The sequence below is a fragment of the Larus michahellis genome, chromosome 2 (assembly GCF_964199755.1).
Source record: "Larus michahellis chromosome 2, bLarMic1.1, whole genome shotgun sequence".
In the NCBI taxonomy this organism is placed as follows: Eukaryota; Metazoa; Chordata; class Aves; order Charadriiformes; family Laridae; genus Larus; species Larus michahellis.
Genome location: NC_133897.1, coordinates 35,696,178 through 35,714,702, shown reverse-complemented (window position 1 = coordinate 35,714,702; position 18,525 = coordinate 35,696,178). Strand labels below are relative to the sequence as shown.

Here is an 18,525-nt window from a genome sequence, read left to right as displayed (position 1 = left end):
TGCATATTTTAATGTTATATAGAGCATGATAAGAAGTAGTAAAACTGATTCTTTTCTGTTTCTTTCCTGATCCTTTCCTGTTTTCATATTTAATGAGATCTCATTGCAAACACTGTATTAGCATATGAGTTGAAAGTATCCATAATGTTTTTATAAGAAAGAGAAGAGAAAACTTGTTTAAGCCCTATTTCTATATTGTAAACTATGACTGTAGCCCATGCAGTCTACAGTTGATCTATGGAGTTAAATGAGATGGGATTTCTGTTTTCCTTAAACCGATGCACTTATGTGAACATGAAGGTGGGAGGTGAAGTTCCCCATTACCGACACCTTTGAATTTTGTCTTGTCATTTTTTGTGGGCATAGCTAACTTCCTTTTTATGTTGATGGAGCAGAGACACTGAGGATTTATTAGGCGTGTTTTATGCCATCATTCCTTGGATAGTTTTAATTCAGCATAAACAAATGCTTCCTCCGAGCACAGCTGTCCCTTCCTGCCTCCCTCCGCGTCCCACTGCTTTCCCCTGTGCCCCTACCACCCGCCTCGCTAGCGATCGAGCTTGTATGGCTCCCATACCGCTCCAGTCACCTGGGGCGGGGGGGAATAATCTGGGTTAAAACGAGCCATTGTTTAACGAGATGGTTCAAAGCTATCAGTCCTCCAGTTTGGTTCAGCACTTGGCTTCACAAACAGGAGGGGTAGCACAGAGCAGAAGAGGGGTGGGGATGGGAAGGTGAAGCAGGAGCTGGAGGGAGGGCTCAACCTGCTTGTCAGTGGCCTCGTTTTATGGTACGTTAATCTGGTCATGGAAACCTGTCATTAGGCGGAGAGTGGTCGTCGCCTTTCTTTGAAGGAATGGAAGGTTTCTCTAACCCAGGCATCCCCCTCTGCTGGTTCACCACTGCTCCCTTTCTCTTGGACTGGGTTGGCTTTAGTGCCAGGATGCTGCAGCTTTATTTGATGCACAGGGTAGGACAGAGGAGGTTTGGGCCAGTGTTAGTGCCTTCCTGAAGAGGGATTGATCCACAGCTTTCCATGGGAAATAGGGAGGAAAGCAACCAGCCAGTCCTGCCATATTGTCTTCTGTAATACCTTTTTCTATTCTTAACTCCTTTTGGGTAAAAAAAAGGGCATTGCAAGCAAAATTTGCTCTTGCGCACTAAATTACACTCCTTGCTAGGCTATGGAGACTTTTAAAGTGGCTGGCTTATGCAAGATTAACTAAAAAAGGTTTTGTTTGAAGCATAAACCCATTCAGCCATATTTAGTTCAGTATGTACTGGAAAATACAGAAATGCTTCTAAACATATTGCTTTAATGACTGTTGTCATCTGAAGAAATAAGTCTTTAAATCTAAAGAGCATTGCTTGTCTTTACAAAGAGCAGCCATTTTCTTTGCAGATGCCTTTCCGTTTTGGGGGAGGCAAGAATAAACCATGAGTAGTGGGTTTCCCTTTTGTGAAATTACTTATTCAGATTCATTGCGGGTTCTTTTTATACAGAAAACAGGCGAGAATACACTCTTTGCTTTCCTTTCACTAACAACCCATTTGGCTGTCTCCAGAGAGCTTTGCAGGCTCACCTGGGAACCCTACGCTGCAAGCTCTGCTGAATACAAATTTCTCTTTTTACAGCTTTTTGACCTTTTTACGCTATGCCTAAATAGACGAAGTTTAAGACAACCAGAAGATCTTTCCTTTATAAAAAAGATCCTTTATAACGGAAAAGTCATTTCTATAAAGAGTTTTATATTTAATCTTAAATTAATATTAATGTGGAGAACTGTTCCATTGGTTGTTCTTCGTTATCTGTGAATTCTGACAGCGGGTTTCGAGAGGAGCAGTGGGGGAAGGTTGTTTGTTGCGAATACTGTTTGGCAGAAAGTCAGGCATATTCTACGGTTTCATATGAATGATATCTGCTGAAAGTCAGCGAGCTTCCCAACCAACTCTGCTTGCTGTGCCTTAGCAACCACGAGGAAAAATCTGCTGCCACATGGAAACGGATTGGGATTCATGACAACACTCCTTACATCCAGCCACCCTCAAACAACGGTAGCATTTCATCTCCTAAAGGCAGCACCCATATCTGATTTTTGCTTAAACCCCTATAATTTCCACAGTAGCTAGCGATGTCAAATGCAAAAATTTGAAGGCGGTAAAGTGATAATTGTTCAGTAATTTTCTTTCCCTTCCCCCACTCCTTGCCTGGCATGACTAAGCACTGGGAATAAATGAGCATTTACTCCTGCAGAAATTGCTGCCTTCTTGTGTTGCAGGTGGAGGAGGTTGTGTCGGACAGGTACAGCCCAGCTTTGTTCCAAGATTCATGTTCAGATCAGGGCTGGAGTGGAAACTCTCTAATTATTATAGCTGCTTGCTTTTAGCAAGTCCAGCAAATATTTTTGAAGGCAAAAAACCCCAGACTTCCATCAGTTGTAACAGTTGCAGTTGTTCCTGTCGCTATTATGGCATTATCATTGTCATGGTTCGTAATGAGACAAAGAAATCTGTCTAGGAAAAAAATAATTACTTTTTGATTTGTGTGTGAAGGGGGAGAGAAGCCTGAGGGAAATTAAGTAAATACCCCTGGTGGATTTTTGTAATTTTTCCTGAGCTACTGTATTGTTAGAATTGAATGATTAGTAAAGAGAGGAAAGCACAAACATATGGTTGTATTTGAGAGTCAATTTGGATTCAGCTTTATCTGTGGTCCTTTTCCGTACACTGTGTCTCATGGTTGGAACGTGAGAAGTTTCCAGCATGAATACTTGTGAAAGTGTATTTTAGGCTTGGATGCTTAAATGCTTGTTGGAAATCTGTGTGAATGTATAATTTCCTTTGTGGTCACATTAGCCCATTTAGGATTCAGGTGTTGAGTAGTTGCAGAAATCCCCCTGTCAGGGAACAGAAACGATCTTGTTACCAGGTAGTCTGTGCTACACCACGTGCATTTCAAAATGGGATGATTTTTTTTTTCCAGGCTATTTATATTTAGGGAAATAAACCTTGACAGAGGACAACATTGAAGTGTTTGCTTAATTTTAAGCATACTGAGTAATCCAATTTGTAATGCACAAGTGCTATACTGAATTCTTTAGGGACACAGTGATAGTGCCCTGAAACTATGAAACTATCATGGGCATGTTTGCAAATTAAACCCTGATCAGACAAATATTTATGACTATGTTGTAAACTGAAAACAGGTAAAGTTTGATTGCACATTGCAAACTCTTAATGTGGCATTATGCTCAATTTTTGGTAATGCAACCAGTTAAAAACCTAGTTATTTGAAACACTTGGAATGGAAGCTTAAACAACGTGCTGGGAGGAAAAGCCATAATTCTGCCTTTTCTTGTTTCTTTTAGTTTCAATGTAAATTTTTCTGTAAAAGATTCAGAAAAAAGAATAATCTTGATTAATGAAATAATTTTCTTACTTCCCTATTTTTGCCAAAGGTTTTTTTCCTTGCTAACTGCACAGGAATATCAGAAGCTCTTAGAAGAAAAGCAAAACATTTGCGTCCCATATCTGAAATTGTTATTTTCCTCCAATTTCGATGGCCTCTTCTATAGTGTTACAGCGTGACTTCTAGTGTAGACAGGTTGCTGGCTGCTACCACTGTACTAAATCCCAGCTGAGGAAAGCACTTGAACTGGAGCTCCAAGCACTCCTGCTTTGTTTCTTTCTGAGCGTGATGGTGATTAAATTGCTAGCAGATGTATGGAGCATTGCTGATGCTACCGCGACTGCAGCGCTGGCAATGGCAGAAATAGCAGCAGTTGTGGGAACAGCTTGGGCAGGAGGCAAAGCACAAGCAACTTGTAGGCACGTCATCCTCTGAAGTTGAGATGGGGCCAAAGCAAAATCCCAGATCTAAAACCAAGGAGAAAATTCAAATGTATCTTCAAGAAGCATGACCGAAAACATGCTCTGTAGTATCTTTAGCCTTTGATTAGAACATTAACCAGGTTGTAGTAAATGCACAGGGAGTTGCTATAGTGGAGCCAGTTCAATACTCTGCTGAGTAAAGAACTAAGTCAGCGTCTCACAGTAAGATACAGCTTGATCTTTCCAATGGAGACCAAATTGTGCCTTCATTAGTACACTTTGCTTGTTGTTTAGTATGTTGTGGGGGAATTTCTTTCCAAACCTTTCAAATATCAGTTTGTGTTCATATATTAAAATACTATCATCAATATCTTTGCATGCCTAGCTTTAAATATTGGCAGACTCAATAATTGTCCGATTGAAGCAATACTAATTTATCCCAGATATAGACCTTGCATAGTAGTATCAGTCATTGAATTAGCTACTGCTTTTAAAAACCTAGCTGGAATATTTGATTCTTTGGCTAATAATTCCATGAGGTGGTCATATGGATTGTAAAGAATTATTTCCTTCTGGTTGTTTTAAATTACTTGCTGGTCACTTTATTCTAATCCTCTCATTCTTTTAACACCATTGCTCTACTCCCTGTGTTTCTAGTGGTTTTAAATACCACAGTAAACTCCTTTTTAATTTTTCCCAGTTTCAGACTAAATTATCTGTTGTCTATTTAGATTTGGATTCTAGCAGTTCTATTCCAAAACCACCTTCTGGGCTACCTGTCCCAACTGTCCTCTCCTGTCACATGCAAGTTGTGTCCCCAAGCTAGGATGCCATCCCTGGGCCACGTTCATACTTCATGCTCCTGATCGCCCAGCCCAAGGCACCAGTTTGCTGCCTCTTTTTTCTGCATCCCAGCAGGGAAGCTGAAGCCACCTATGCACATTTATTCATGTACAAAGGGAAGGCCCTCCTGGAGGACACCCAGTGCTCTGGATTGGCTGCACATATGGTCTCCTGTCCCAGGACTATACATGCTGACACATCCCCATCTCTTCCCTGACACGTGGTTTGGCAAAGCTTCTACTCAATCTGGTGAAGAGGCACAGGGGGATGCTGAGGTAGCAGTGCCTGGAAAGCAGCACTTGGCATGGGCAGCAAGAGCTGTTCCAAGGTAGTTTTCACAAGAGATGAGTTGTTTGCTTGATGACTAATGAATTTGCTTTAAAAGCACATTTTGGCTTGTTCTAAGAGTTATTTGCAAATGTAGTTTGAATTGGGGTGCATGTACCAAAATCATTTTGGAGGAGCATTGATAAAATCCCCCCTCAGTCTTCTCTTTTCTGAACTAAAAGGACCCAAGTCTCTCAGCCTTTCTTCATAAGAGAGGTGTTCCAGTCCCCTAATCACCTTTGTAGCCCTTTGCTGCACCCTTTCCAGCAGTTCCCTGTCCTTCATGAACTGGGGAGCCCAGAACTGGACACAGTACTCCAGATGTGGCCTCACCAGGGCAAGGTAGAGGGGGAGGATGACCTCCCCAACAAGGATGTTAAATAATACTGGTCCTGGACCCCTGAGGGACAGCACTCCTCACTGGTCTCCACCCTGACATCAGGCTGTTGACAGCAACTCTTTGAGTGTGGCCATCCAGCCAATTTTTTATCCAACAAGCAGTCCACCCATCAAATCCATGTCTCTCTATTTCAGAGACAAGGATGCGCATGGGACAGTATGAAATGCTTTGCACAAGTCCAGGTAGGTGATGTCAGTCGCTCTTCCCTTATCCAACAATGCTGTAACCCCGTTGTAAAAGGCCACCAAATTTGTCCTTTTTGCTGAGTTTGGTCTCATGCTGTTGTGTAACTGCACCCTGCAGTAGCAGTGTTTTCCCTGTCTGAGGCTCAGCAGGCCTCTGAATGCTGGGGACCGGGCCAGTGCAATGCCCGGGGCTGTAGTAACCACTGGCATCACTGGAATTAGCTTGCTGATGATAATGTCGTTAGCGCCAGCCTGGGAATAGAGCGGGGAGGGGGGAAATCAATGTATACATTTCGACCGTGCTGCTGCAGTGAGTGAGGCTTGTTGAATGAAAGACTTGGACAGAAACCAAGTGAAGTGGTGGTATGTAAGGCTGCTGCAGAGCCGAGGTGCTAATGACGAGCCGGCTAGGAAGAGTAAGTGGGATCTGAGGCAATGTTGCACTCTTATGGCATCTTTCTTGGATACAGGGGAGGGGAATTAAGCTTTTATGTTATAGTATTTCCATATGGAGCTACTGTTACGTGTGGAACTAACATTTGTGATGAGCGTGGAAGGGTAAACAGCGTTAGATGCTTCTGTGGTTACTTGTCACTTCCATTCTCTTTCTAAAAATACAGTAACCAGAACATAGAGGGGAAAAAAGCAGGTGGTGTTACTGAAATATGGATTCTGTAATTCTTACAGGGTGTGAAGGATGATTTTTTTTGTGATTACAATGTACCAAGTGAGAATTGGAACCTTCTCAAAGTGAGGAATTAATTATGCTGCTTACAAGTTGGAATAACGTGAGGGAGCACCACACAATCCTCCCATTGTGCTGCCAGTGCACCTGCACAATGTCTTCTGTTCCACTTCCAGACTTCTTTTACGCAATGTTTATTTGTGTCTTGTGTGGCGTGTAGTAAGATCGAAGTTGCCAGTAAGCATCAGAGTAGACAATATCTTGTCTTTTAACACTGGCAAGATATGGAAGTATCACGGTGAGTAAAGGTGGGGAAACCTGACTCTCGTAGAGGTGTTTATCCTGTCTCTGTTTGCCTTCCAGAGTTCTGGTTCACTGTTAATTTTATAACTTTAAATCCCCAATCTGTATTAATCAGCGGTAAGGTTTTGGCATTTGCATTTCCTTGCTGTGAAGTTATGTGTCATTTTCCTTTCTATCATCTCCTCAAATAGGAATCCTCTCTAATTTCATTGAGTGATCGGTTATTCTCCTGCTACATAAAACAGAGCACAGAAAGTCTTCTCTCTGTGCCATTTCATTATTTTGTGTAATTGCATTATGTCTCCTGTAATCTCTCTGAACAAAGTCACAGTCTTTTCTGTCTCTTCTCATATTAAAATTTATCCCAACCCTTTATTATTCCTACTACTATTATTGTCTGAATCCCATCTAACACTGTAGCGTCCATTTTTTGAGATGCTGTTACCAGTGCAGCATATGGCACGGCAGAGAAAATGCTGATCTACATATAACAGGAATGTTACCTCCCCGCTGGTCACCATTTTATTCCTCATTTATCCTAATATTTTATTTAACTACAGTTAAGAATTTTATGTAGAAGAGTGGTCTTCCTTGAGAAGTGTTCTGTGACCTTGAGGTGTCTTTACTGAATTGATAAAATTTGCGTTAAGAAATATTAGAGCATGTGTAGCTACATTTTCTCCCTCTAATACATGCTGCTGTTAATGTTGAGCTCATCATGATACTGTCTTTTCACCTAACTTTTTTTAGATTTATCTTGGACATTCTTCACTGTCATTTCTGGTCTTTCCTGATGCAAATAACTGTGTGTTGTCTACAGACTTTGCCACCTCATTGCTCATCTTTTCCAGATCAAGAATAAATGTAGTAAACAATACAGAACTGTGTTTACCGAACCTTTTTCTGGATGTGAAAAAAATAAATATTTGGAGACTTCAGTTAGACTGCTCAGATGATTTGATAAATTCTTTTTATTTAGATGTCAATAGCTAAAAGACCTAGATTGCTGCTATTTTTTTTCCATCCAAGAAACAGAACAAAACTAAAACTCTACAAAACTGTCTTACAGACACTGTCCAGAAGAATTTCAAATCCCTATTTGGAAACTCCTTCAAACAAGGTACTTGTCAAGTTTCTTTTTAATTCTATTTCATCAAACAATGTATTAGGAATCTTTTTGCTTTGGTTCAACCTCTTAATCGTAGCTTTGAAGACATTTGTGAATGTGGCCTGCAGTTAAATACAGTTAGCAAGTTATAATTTGTGTGTGTTAGAAATCGTCTACTTCTATTAGTGAATTTGCAAACTGAATTGCTGTGAATTCCAATGTGCACTCACTTCCCAGCTGTCTAAACGATTGCCACCATTTAGCTTACTTTTGTACTATTTGAGAGCTCTTTTTTTGCATGTCACAAGACTTTACTGTCTCAGGATTATTTTATATTTCCGTGAAAGATTCCTAAACATAGGAAACAACAACAAAAAGTTGAAACTGCGTCATTGTTTTTCTTTCAAGTTAGTTATTTGTGTTACTGATGTGTTTTGCTGGGACGGTAAGGAAACATCACCATTTAAAGAAACTTGAGTTAAATTCAGTAAGGATTGGTATACAGAGTCCAGGTGGAACATGGTTTTATAGAAGATGGATTTGGGTCCTGTTTTGACAGACACATCTGCAGCCTTGAGGTGTAAGGTAGAAATCAGGTGTAGGGGAAGTCAGAGGTGTGTCCGTTCTGCAAGACCACATCCTCCTGGGAAGGCATGGATTAGCTGACCCATAGCTATCATAGGATACTTCCAAAGTTTCTGAACAAAAAGAAGAACCTATGATATGGTGTTTCAATGTTTATTAGGCTTCTATGAAATAATTTAACTCAAATACACATGGAATAATATTTAATTTTAACTGTGTTTGTGTGGTTTTGCAATGGTTAATAAAGTTTTTTTGCTTTGCTAGAATAACACTTGTTTTCACTTGAACTTGTCGGTTGTTCAAAGGTAAAGCTTACGAATACTAAAACCTCTGCTTTTCTAAGGCAGCAAAAATAAAAGTAGTCCAGCTCGTGGGGGCATTTGCAACCCATGATACAGCTGGGTATGGCGGAAGTTGGGGTGCGTTTCCTATGAGGCTTTGACTGCTTGCTTGTCAGTTAGCTGGGGAGAAGGCATTGCTCAGAAGGAGGGAGCCGACAGTGGCAAGACAATTTAATACAGGAGAAATAAATCCCTGTTTGTCACAGTTTTCAATTTCTCTTTTCATTCAGATTTATGGAGAAAGTCCTTCCTGTGCTGGGAGAGCTCTCAGGAATATTTTTACTCTACAAGCGTCTGACCTGATTAAAGACAGGGTGTACCTTACTGGCATTTGCAGGTAACCTGAGATCATTCATTTTAATCAACTGGATGGGTTTTAATTGCATTTGTCTATGCCCTGATTCGACAAGAGAGTAAATTCCAAGAGTGAGATTTTGTGTGTGTTACTAAGAATCAAAAATATTTTCTAAAAAAAGTCTTTAAAATCTCATGTATTTTAATATCTTTTCTTATGTTCCTTTGTCGGTTGTCAGAAAGCAGCAGTGGCCTGATTGTGTGTCCGTTAATTTAATTGCTTATGACTTCATATACAATTGTGTTTGGCAGTTATTTTCTTGAAAAGAAAGAGTATTAAATTCAACTCTGGTCTGAAGTTATATGAGTTGTAAAAGAGATTAATTGGATTCCTAAGATTTAGTTACACAGTGACTTTTTGCGTGTAATTTATGGAATATTTCTGTAATGAAGTGGTTTTCCATTTGTGTTGCATTACAGCATAAATGCTTCCTCCTATTTTCAATTATGCTGAAATGTGCAGGTCTTTATTATAGCACCATTCATTCATATCCATATTTCAAAAAAGTCACAACTTCTTTTTTTTATGATTTAGAAAGATAAGTTTACCAATAATGTGAAAGATGAAGTACGTCGCAGAGCAACACTCAAGGTCTTACACGTATATTGTGTAGCTGTATTGCTTATGCTTGTGCTCAGAAAGGAAATAAAATCCTGAGGCTAAAAGCTGTATTTTATTTAGCTCTTATACATCTTTGGATGACTGTCTGTAGGCAGCAGAAATTGATAAAAATATTACATATTGTAAAGTGTGCCACATGAATTAAGTATGTAAGGGAACTCACTCACCTAACGCGAGTTCCCTCATTGTAACTAGAGGCATCCCCTGAGACTTGCCAGAGTAATTTATTCCCTTGAAATGAATGGAATTACAAAAATTAGTAATTGAGACAAAGGTTTTACCCTGCTGAACAAAAGGATTCACTTTTAATAGCTTTAAAAAATAGCATTTTATTATAAAAGAGCATTTTAACATTACTGTAATGTAAGAAGTGACGTTTTGCTGATTTTCAGGAGAAGCTGTGTTGGATCGGAACTGGTAGACTGGCTTTTGGAGCAGTGCCCTTTTGTTAAGTGCAGATCTACAGCCGTTGGAGTGTGGCAGCTTCTCCTGGATATGGGCATTATATTATCAGGTCAGTCTTGATAGTATTTCTAGTGTGAGGAAGGCTATCAGTTTCTCCTGCATAGGATAAGACTCAGATTTTTGATGGGAGAGGAAGGAGGGAAAGAAAAAAGAAGAGCAGATAGATCCATTTTCCTTGACAATTGTTTATTTTACTATCTCTTCTGTAGGCTCACCTCTGTGACCTTTCATTTCATAAATACCAAAGATGAGTCTCTCTTTTTTTAGGCAATTTCCTTCTTTTTGCTTTTGTAAATGTAATTGCCTATCACCAAGTTGCAGGCAGTTCCAGCCTATTTTTTTTTTCTCCTCAAGCCCTTTTAGGTTTCTCACAAGAGAGCAGCTGTTTAGTCACTGCAGATCATGGCTTTGCCAGATGACTTCTCTTAGCTATTAGTGATTTTCCATTCCTCTCTCTGTTTTTCATAGTTTTAGATTACAATTGAGAGAGGATTCAGCTCCTTGAGACAGTGGTCATGCCAGGTTCTAACCGGATGCCCCCACCTTCCCCACCAAATTTAGGGGTTTGGTCCAGCTAATGTGGTTGTTGAAATCTGATGGACTTTACTTTGTAGGTGGGACTGCTTAGGTAGCTCAACTCACCCGGCCCTGGAGTCTGTGCTAGACACTTAACTTTCCTCCTTGCAAAAAGGTGAGGTATTATGGAAGATTTCTGCTTATGTGCGCTGACAGTATACTTAAAGGTTTTCTTCTGCTCCAACTACACCAACAGTATGTCTGATCATGCAGCCTCAACAAGGGCTGAATGACTCTCCCAGCAAGAGCCTGAGGTTTTGGCATTGGACCCTGTCCTTCGATCCCAGTTCAATCCCAGTTATGCCAGGGAAGATGACAGCTGTTGTACTGGCGTGTCATTTTACCCAGGTCTAGTCTACAAATCCAATAGCCTTGTGTCGTGGTTTAGGGCTGGATTGGCCACTGAGATGAATGACAGATTTGAGGAGAAGCTGGGATAATGATGGGCTGCATCCCCATTATTGAACTTTGTCTTCCAGTGCCTGGCCATTAGTGAGAACAGATTAGAAGCCAATGGAAATCGAGGCTCAGAAATCTGACAAGTGGAAGGTTTTTATCCCCTAATTCTGACCTGATTCCAAAATTGATTAAATACTCAGCAGTCTTAATGCTTGAATTACAGGAGCCTGGAGTTCTTCAAATTGAGGTTTTGTGGTTGTCCTGTTTGATTGCACTAGGTTAATACAAGGCAGGATTGCTTTTATGCAGAGTTTGCGATCCTTTAGACCTATGTGCTGGTGCACCTCAGCATTAAAGCCAAGCTCAATACAGAACGTGGTGGGGACACAGAACCTTTATGTGGTAAAGGTTTAAAGGCTATCTAATGTTATTTCTCCTAACAGTGGACAGACAACTCTATTTTCAAGACAGTCATGCTTTCTACCAGTTCTCAGCGGATGAATGTACCTACCTTTTCTGTGAATTTGAGAAAGAAGAAACATGGAAGAATGGAGTAAAGCTCCTACTTCAACTACTGCCCTTGTCTCCTCCCAGGATTGACATGTGTAATCTGTAAGTGTGCGTATACAGCTGTTTGCAACTTTTGCTGACTCTTTTGTAAGTGGCTGGCTTATAATGACACTGTTTACTCCCAAACTACTGTGCAAATGAGCCAGCTTTCTTTTCAGGGTTGACAAACTTTGTAGAGGTGGGCTTTTCATCTGTGGAAGTCAGTGTGGGTAGATAAATGAAGGCACTCGACTTGGGGGTTTTGGCATATTGTAGTTCTTGTGCACTAGCTTGCTGACTCTAGCTTGCTATCTTACCTGGGCAAATGGCTTTATTATTTTTTGGTATCCTTTTACATTTGGAGGCTTGGCACAAATTTGGCAGCAGGCATGGTGTGGAGCTGATTGATGAGCAGATCAGATGCCCTTGTTCTGTGTCAGGCTCAGCTGTCAGATGGATAGAGAGGATGGGTAGAAATACGGTACCTACAGTCATGTGATTTTAGTTTGCTACTGCACCTTTGCCAGAGCTCTGTAGCCTCACATTATTATTCCTTTTTCAGAATATGCCTTTTAAGAGTTTCACTTCCTATGTCTCCGTTTTCACCTGATTATTGGATATTATCATACCCTCTGTGCTGATACAGCTGCACTCTAAATGTTGTCTCTTTACTGCAGCTAGAAGGAAACCATAGTTACTTGTGCCACAGTGAGAGGCCAAAATATAGGAAAAAGGTGTCAGTGAGAGGTCTGGAGGCTTGTGGCCCCTCATGCCTTAGCAAGTCTGCAGGAGCTGGCCTGGATGGACAAGCTGGGTTAAATTCTTCCTTTGTCCCTTGTATGATGAATCCTCAAACCTGATACTGTGGAGAACCATTACTCTGCCAGTACTAGGATTTAGTCTCTTTGATGTCAAAGACAAAACTTTTCTTCTGTAACTACTTTCTTCCCTACATATTAGATTTTAAAAATACATTCTCTCAAATAAATGTCCAATGTATATACTTGAAAGGAGCACAAAGCCCAAAGTCCTTGTAAGCTGTCTCAAGCCCAGCTTCTTAAATTCAGACATGTTCAGCTGGTAGAAAAATATCTCAGTAATTTCTCTGCATGGGTCAGGGCAGAAAGTTGATATCCTCCCCTGTTGCTGACTGCCCTCACCAACCACAAATTGGCAGTTCTGGAGCAGGGAGTCCCTTGAAAATGCATTTGTTTGGTCAGCTTGAGTGACTGTAGCCAAGTGACAAGGACCCCAGATTGGCTAGAGCAGCGGGACTGAATATGATCTTCTAAGCAGAGGACTCATATGGGAGAAAACCTTTGAATATTTTTGCAAATAGAAATTCTTGTCTTCCAGCCTACTCTGGTGCTAAGCAGTTTGTCTGTCCTTTAAATATCAGGGCGATTTCATCTTGATTTCAGTGGCAATTGGGGTTTTCCTCATTATCACTGCAAATTAGGCCATTTTTCATGGTTCATGACTACTCGTACAAAGGCTTTGAATCAAAAAGATAGAGCAGATAGGTCATATTGATGTGTTATGTGAAGGATGCTGAGTAGGAAAATGCATTGAAGACTTTTTAGGCTCGAGTTAAAAATGTGTCCTGTATGCTGACTCTGGCCCGAGAGTAACACTATTTTACAGTCTGCTTTGCAGTTTTATCGTTCCAGTGCAACTGTCATTCCTGGTGGAAGATGATCCCTGTCACATGAATTGAACAATTATTCATTAATGTACATTTCCAGCTCCTTCCTGCTCACATTATTCAAATTTTAGTTGAAGTTGGATTCCTTTTGGGAACATTGTCACTGAAGAATTATTTTCTGGAGGCTTTACCTGTCAGATTGTGAGGGTGCTTTCTAAAAAAATATGTATTGAAGGAACTGAATTTTAAATAACGGTATACTCTTGAGGGAGTGTGATATTAAAGGGAAAAGAGGCTTTTCCAGGTTCAAAACCCTCCATGCTTGATGCAAATAGTACACTGCTAAAACACAATCTGAACAGGAATAGAATTGATGAGGTGTTTTTGAAAGTTATCTGACCAGGTTACTCTTTTTCATGAAGAAAGAGGGCAATTCTAAAAACTCTTCCTTGCAGTGAGTGTTTGTCTTTTCTCAAGCATATATGCTGTTTTGCATACCATTAGATAGCAAAGTCTTCCTTGTAATTTAATATTCTTATATTAATTTTTCTACCTTTAGTTTTTCTCATAATCTGTATTGACGGCATTGATTCTGTATGTACATAGGGACAGAGAAATTCTTACCGTATTAATTAGATTCCCTGCTTTTGATGAAATCAGAAGCGACCACCTGCTTGTGCACCAGAAGGCAACGTTGGACATCTCCTGGTGGTCCTGGGAGCCAGATGAGCTCTGTCTCCCCGCAGCTGGTGGGCAGCAGGACTGCTGGGTGCATTAGTGGGTCTCTGTGGACTACCATGGATCTGCTCTCCAAGAAGCAGCCTGTAGACCTGAAGTAGGCAGTAGGAGCTCTGGGGACTCCCTTCAGCAGCTCTTCTGGAAACCCTATTAAATAAACATGGCCCAGTCTTGACTTGCTGTACAGATTTTTGAAGGATTTCTATTTGTTTCTGGGCGGTATTAGCAGTGTTACCAAATAATACTATAGTACGTTCTACAATTAAAATAGTGTTCTGAAGCCTGAGATGTGCTTGTAGTTCCAGAATAAGTACTCCCTGTTGCCTTTTGACCTTGACAAATTCCCTACATTAAACATAACAATGGTGGTAATCTACCATGGAAAACAAGACAGGACATAGCAGATTTTTAGCAGCTCACACTAAACTGAAGGCTAATGTTGTTACGTTTATTCCATGTGTATTCCATGTGAGACCCTGTTAATGTTGTCAGATGAGATGGGACTGATGCAGAGGCCTCTTGGGGTCATTAAACACCCTATGTTAATCACAGCCAATTCTACTTGAGTGGAAAAGAAGTGAATATTGCAATAGCCTGGGAACAAAAGATCTGTATTGAAAGCTGTGCCATGGGCTTCCTTACAACCTTGTGCAATCGCTTAGGCTCTCATCCAATGCCTCCTGAATTCTTTTCCAGTGACTGCAGTGGCTTTGTATCAGGTGTTTAATCTTTATGTGCTTCTATTTCCTTCTTTGTAAATGGGGGTGTTTATAACAACACCTAATTCCCAGAACCACTGGTAGACTCAGTGAACATTTCAAGACTGCACTGGGTGCCTTAGACTATTGAAATGTATCCCATAATATTTGTTTTAATTATTTGAAGAGATGTTAACTGGGGATTTTTTTTTCTTTATCTCAGATTGCTTGTTACTTTATTTTCAGAAGTGTTACACAACATTCTGTATCTTCTGTCCTGAAATAATTTACATTTTATTAATTTCAGAAAAGTAATCATTTTTAAAAGTAATTTGGTTTTGATGCAAATAGCTAGGGTGGGATATTCACTTAGTTACTGCCTTGTAGAGTTTCTGGAAAGCTTTTGCTGAATGCAAACAGGTCTCAGGTATCTGTGGGTCTTTTAATGGTGTCGTAAGTGGGTTGTAAAGCCAACGTAGAGACATATGTTGTGGCTTTACATTGCACAGTTGAGCTCCAGGTACAGGACCATGCGTGTATCCGAATTGCTTCCTCCATCAGTGGGTTGGGAAGCACTGCAGTTGCTTTCACGTGGCGTACAGTAATAATTGTGCTGGACCTGACTTTCCTGCATGCAGATCTAGGGCAAGCATTCCTGCATCTCGCTGTGCTTAACACACTACTGAGCCCACAGACCACCGACCTCTATAGGCATTAGGCTCATTTGCCTGGGCTTTGTAGCTCCTGTTTGGTACCAACCCTCCTAGGCCTTGGCTGGCCCCTTTTGAAAAAAAAAAATAATAAAAAAATAGGATGATATCTGTCCTGTTTCTGCTCCTCAGTATCCATTTTTCCATTAGCCTGGGTATCAGAATACCCTTCCTCTCTGATTCTGGAGAGCTGACTGTAATTTTTAGTATATTAATCGTTTCAGAAGTATTCGATGCTCATATGCAGATGAATACTGGGAGTATTTTTAAATAGAGGATGAAGTGATAAATGCCCAATATGGAAATAGCTGTGCAATATGCTGTTCTGGGTTTATAGATTGCGTCTGTGGCTGTGTCTACTGAGCTGCTATCTTTTGCCTTCAATTTAGAAGAAGCAGGTCCTAGCCTGGTTCTGAGAGATCAGAAGGGATCAGATGTGTAGGGAAACACAGGCATCTAAAGAGGTCAGTTATTTTAATCTTATTACAAATTATAAAGAGAAAGACTGAATCGGTCTTTGTAAATGAAACTGCGTTCATTTATTTCTTTTGGGCTGTTTGTAACACTTAAAATGTTAAATCACACTTTTAATAGAAAGGCTGTTGTGAAAATAGTTATTTCTAATCTGAATTACCATTTTGGTCTGGATATGCTTGCCCCAAAATGAATGCACGTGTCATCCTGTACTTTCTGACCTTAATTTTTTAATCAGGGAAAGAAATTTTTGGACATGGGATGTAAGAACCACAATATACCAGCTACATATTCCAGACATGTTGTCAGCTCTCTCCCTAAAGACATCAGAGCATATGAGCAATTAAATTATTTAGTCAAAGATAGAAGCTCCTGCTAATACCTGGGATTTATGTTTATTACAGCAGCTGCAGTTTTGTGTATCTGCTGGCATGCCACACTTTGTGAATACCATGAAAAGTAAAGACTCAAGGGCATTTTCTTTTTCTTCTTCCCATAGTAATAACCCTGTCATATTTGTATCTTTCTTCTGATTGTTGATAAACCTTCCAAAAGGCTCGCAGATGTTTTAGTGATGGGAATTAGACTATTTTAAAGAAAAACACAGTCCTATCCCATGCTGTCCACAACAGCTTTTGCGTAGCTTTTTCCACGTGGGCCAGACTTCTGTGACAGTTTCTAGCAGGGTTCTTCCTGCACTGCCCCACTTCGGCAAAGACACACTAAGTCTCTCTGTCTTGTGAGTAACTGTCAAGGGAACCTAATAGTGTTCTCAGCTGTTGCTTTAATTTGCTAAGTTTTGGCTTCTTACATGTATTCTTTTCATTATCACATATTATTATTTTTTTTTTAAATATCAAGCTTCATGTGTCACATAATGATTTTGATGTTGTCTGCTTTTATCTATGTGATCTTGCATTCCATGGTGTTCCTCCACACCTTACCAAAGCTGGGTGGTGGGCAGATGGAAAAGTCTTTGCACTGTTGATGGAGTATGTTTTTAGCAGAGCAAAATATGCATTCCAATAAACTCTGAGCTAAGAGGGTCCTGCATTCTTCAGTTCTTCATCATATTTTTATAGCCGAAGAATTCTCTCACCGTTTTACACTAGTCCAATCACAAGAGTTCTTGACAGCAAGGGACAAAGGGTGTACTCTGTCGTTACTGACACAATTAATTATTGTCATGTTGCAGTCATCATTTTGATGTGGAATCTCAAAAGCTCTTTTACATTAGTGTCTGTGGGTACACAGTTCCCTTGCTTTCCAGGAATCAAAAGATATTGAAACAAAATGAAAGAAATAATAAAATCTTATTTTTATTTTTTTAAGGCCTGATCAGAAAATAGAAGATACGGCAGAAACCAATGCTGAAATTCTTGCTCGTCTCACTTCTGCGGTAAGGTCACTGCATCAAAGTTTGTACTGATCATGTTTGAAATATTGTCATGTTTTGGATCCTTTCAAATTAAAGACTTAGTTTTAGTGAGCAGGTGTTTGTAATGCAAACTACTTTTTTGTCTCTGAAAGGAGGAAACGTTACTGAGGTCTTAGAGTGCAATTCCAAAGCTATTAAAATCAGACCTAGCAAGGACAGCTGCAGCCTGCTCTCTTGTAATCCATGCTATTCATGGCCCAGGAGATACCAATTTGGAGGATCATGGTGATTTTTTCTGGTGAACAGCAGGTCGAACATGAGTCAGAAATGTGCCCTTGCGGCAAAGAAAGCCAACTGCTTCCCGGGCTGCATTAGTTACCCTCAGGCTAAGGGAGGTGATCATTCCCCTCTACTCCACACTGGTGTGACACATCTGCAGTGTTGGGTCCAGTTCTGAATTCCTAGTACAAGAGACACGTGAACATACTGGAGTGTATGCGAATGACCATGAAGACACCCAGGGGAGTAGAGTATTTGACTTACAAGTAGAGGCTGAGAGAACTGGGAGTTGAGCTTGGAGAACAGAGAAGGCTATGGGAGGATCTTACCAATGTGTATAAATACCTGATGGAAGGGAATAAAGAAGACAGAGCCAGGCTCTTCTCAGTGACATCTTGTGACAGGACAAGAAGCAGCGGCACAAACTGAAATTCAAGAAATTCTACTTAAACATAAGAAAAAAAATTGTCTACCATGAGGGTGATCAAACAGTAGAACAGGTTACCCAGAGACTTAAGTGGAGTCTCCATCCTTAGAGATGTTCAGAACTCAGTTGGACATAGTCCTGAGCAACCTGCTCTACCTGACCCTGCTTTTGAGCAGGGGTTTGGATCAGGCGACCTCCAGAGGTGCCTTCCTACCTCAACCATTCTGTGATTGTATGGTTCTGCAAACATCACCCCTAAATGATGGTATCAGCAAAACACAGAATTAGTGCCAGTTCTGTTTTGGGTACGTGATAAAGTACAGGATGAAAGTCAACCAAGCAGGGTGAAGTTGTCGTGAAAAAGGCATGAGGATAAGAGCTATTTTAAGTAAAATGAATAAAGTACTGTCCTGAAATTTCTGAAAAATGGAAGGGAAGGAGAATTTGTGGCTGTATTTTGTAAAGACAGATGTCTTTACAAAAGACATTTTGTAATGTGTTTGTAAAGCCAGTGGTTCTGTATGCTCAACCTTATGCAAAAATAATTGACATTGAGAAAATTTAGTGTTTCAAAATTGTTTTTTGTTTTTAATTTTCTCTGTA

The 18,525-nt window shown here is 40.3% G+C and overlaps 1 protein-coding gene across 1 annotated transcript in view; it reads left to right on the top strand.

Moving 5' to 3' along the window:
• Positions 1-18,525, top strand: part of RAPGEF5 (Rap guanine nucleotide exchange factor 5) — a 163,945-nt gene that overhangs the window by 23,135 nt on the left and 122,285 nt on the right. The window contains exons 2-6 of the mRNA XM_074574833.1: positions 7,644-7,694; positions 8,839-8,945; positions 9,977-10,098; positions 11,468-11,636; positions 17,171-17,237. Coding sequence (XP_074430934.1) covers positions 7,644-7,694; positions 8,839-8,945; positions 9,977-10,098; positions 11,468-11,636; positions 17,171-17,237 — 516 coding nt within the window. The remainder of the gene's footprint in view (positions 1-7,643; positions 7,695-8,838; positions 8,946-9,976; positions 10,099-11,467; positions 11,637-17,170; positions 17,238-18,525) is intronic.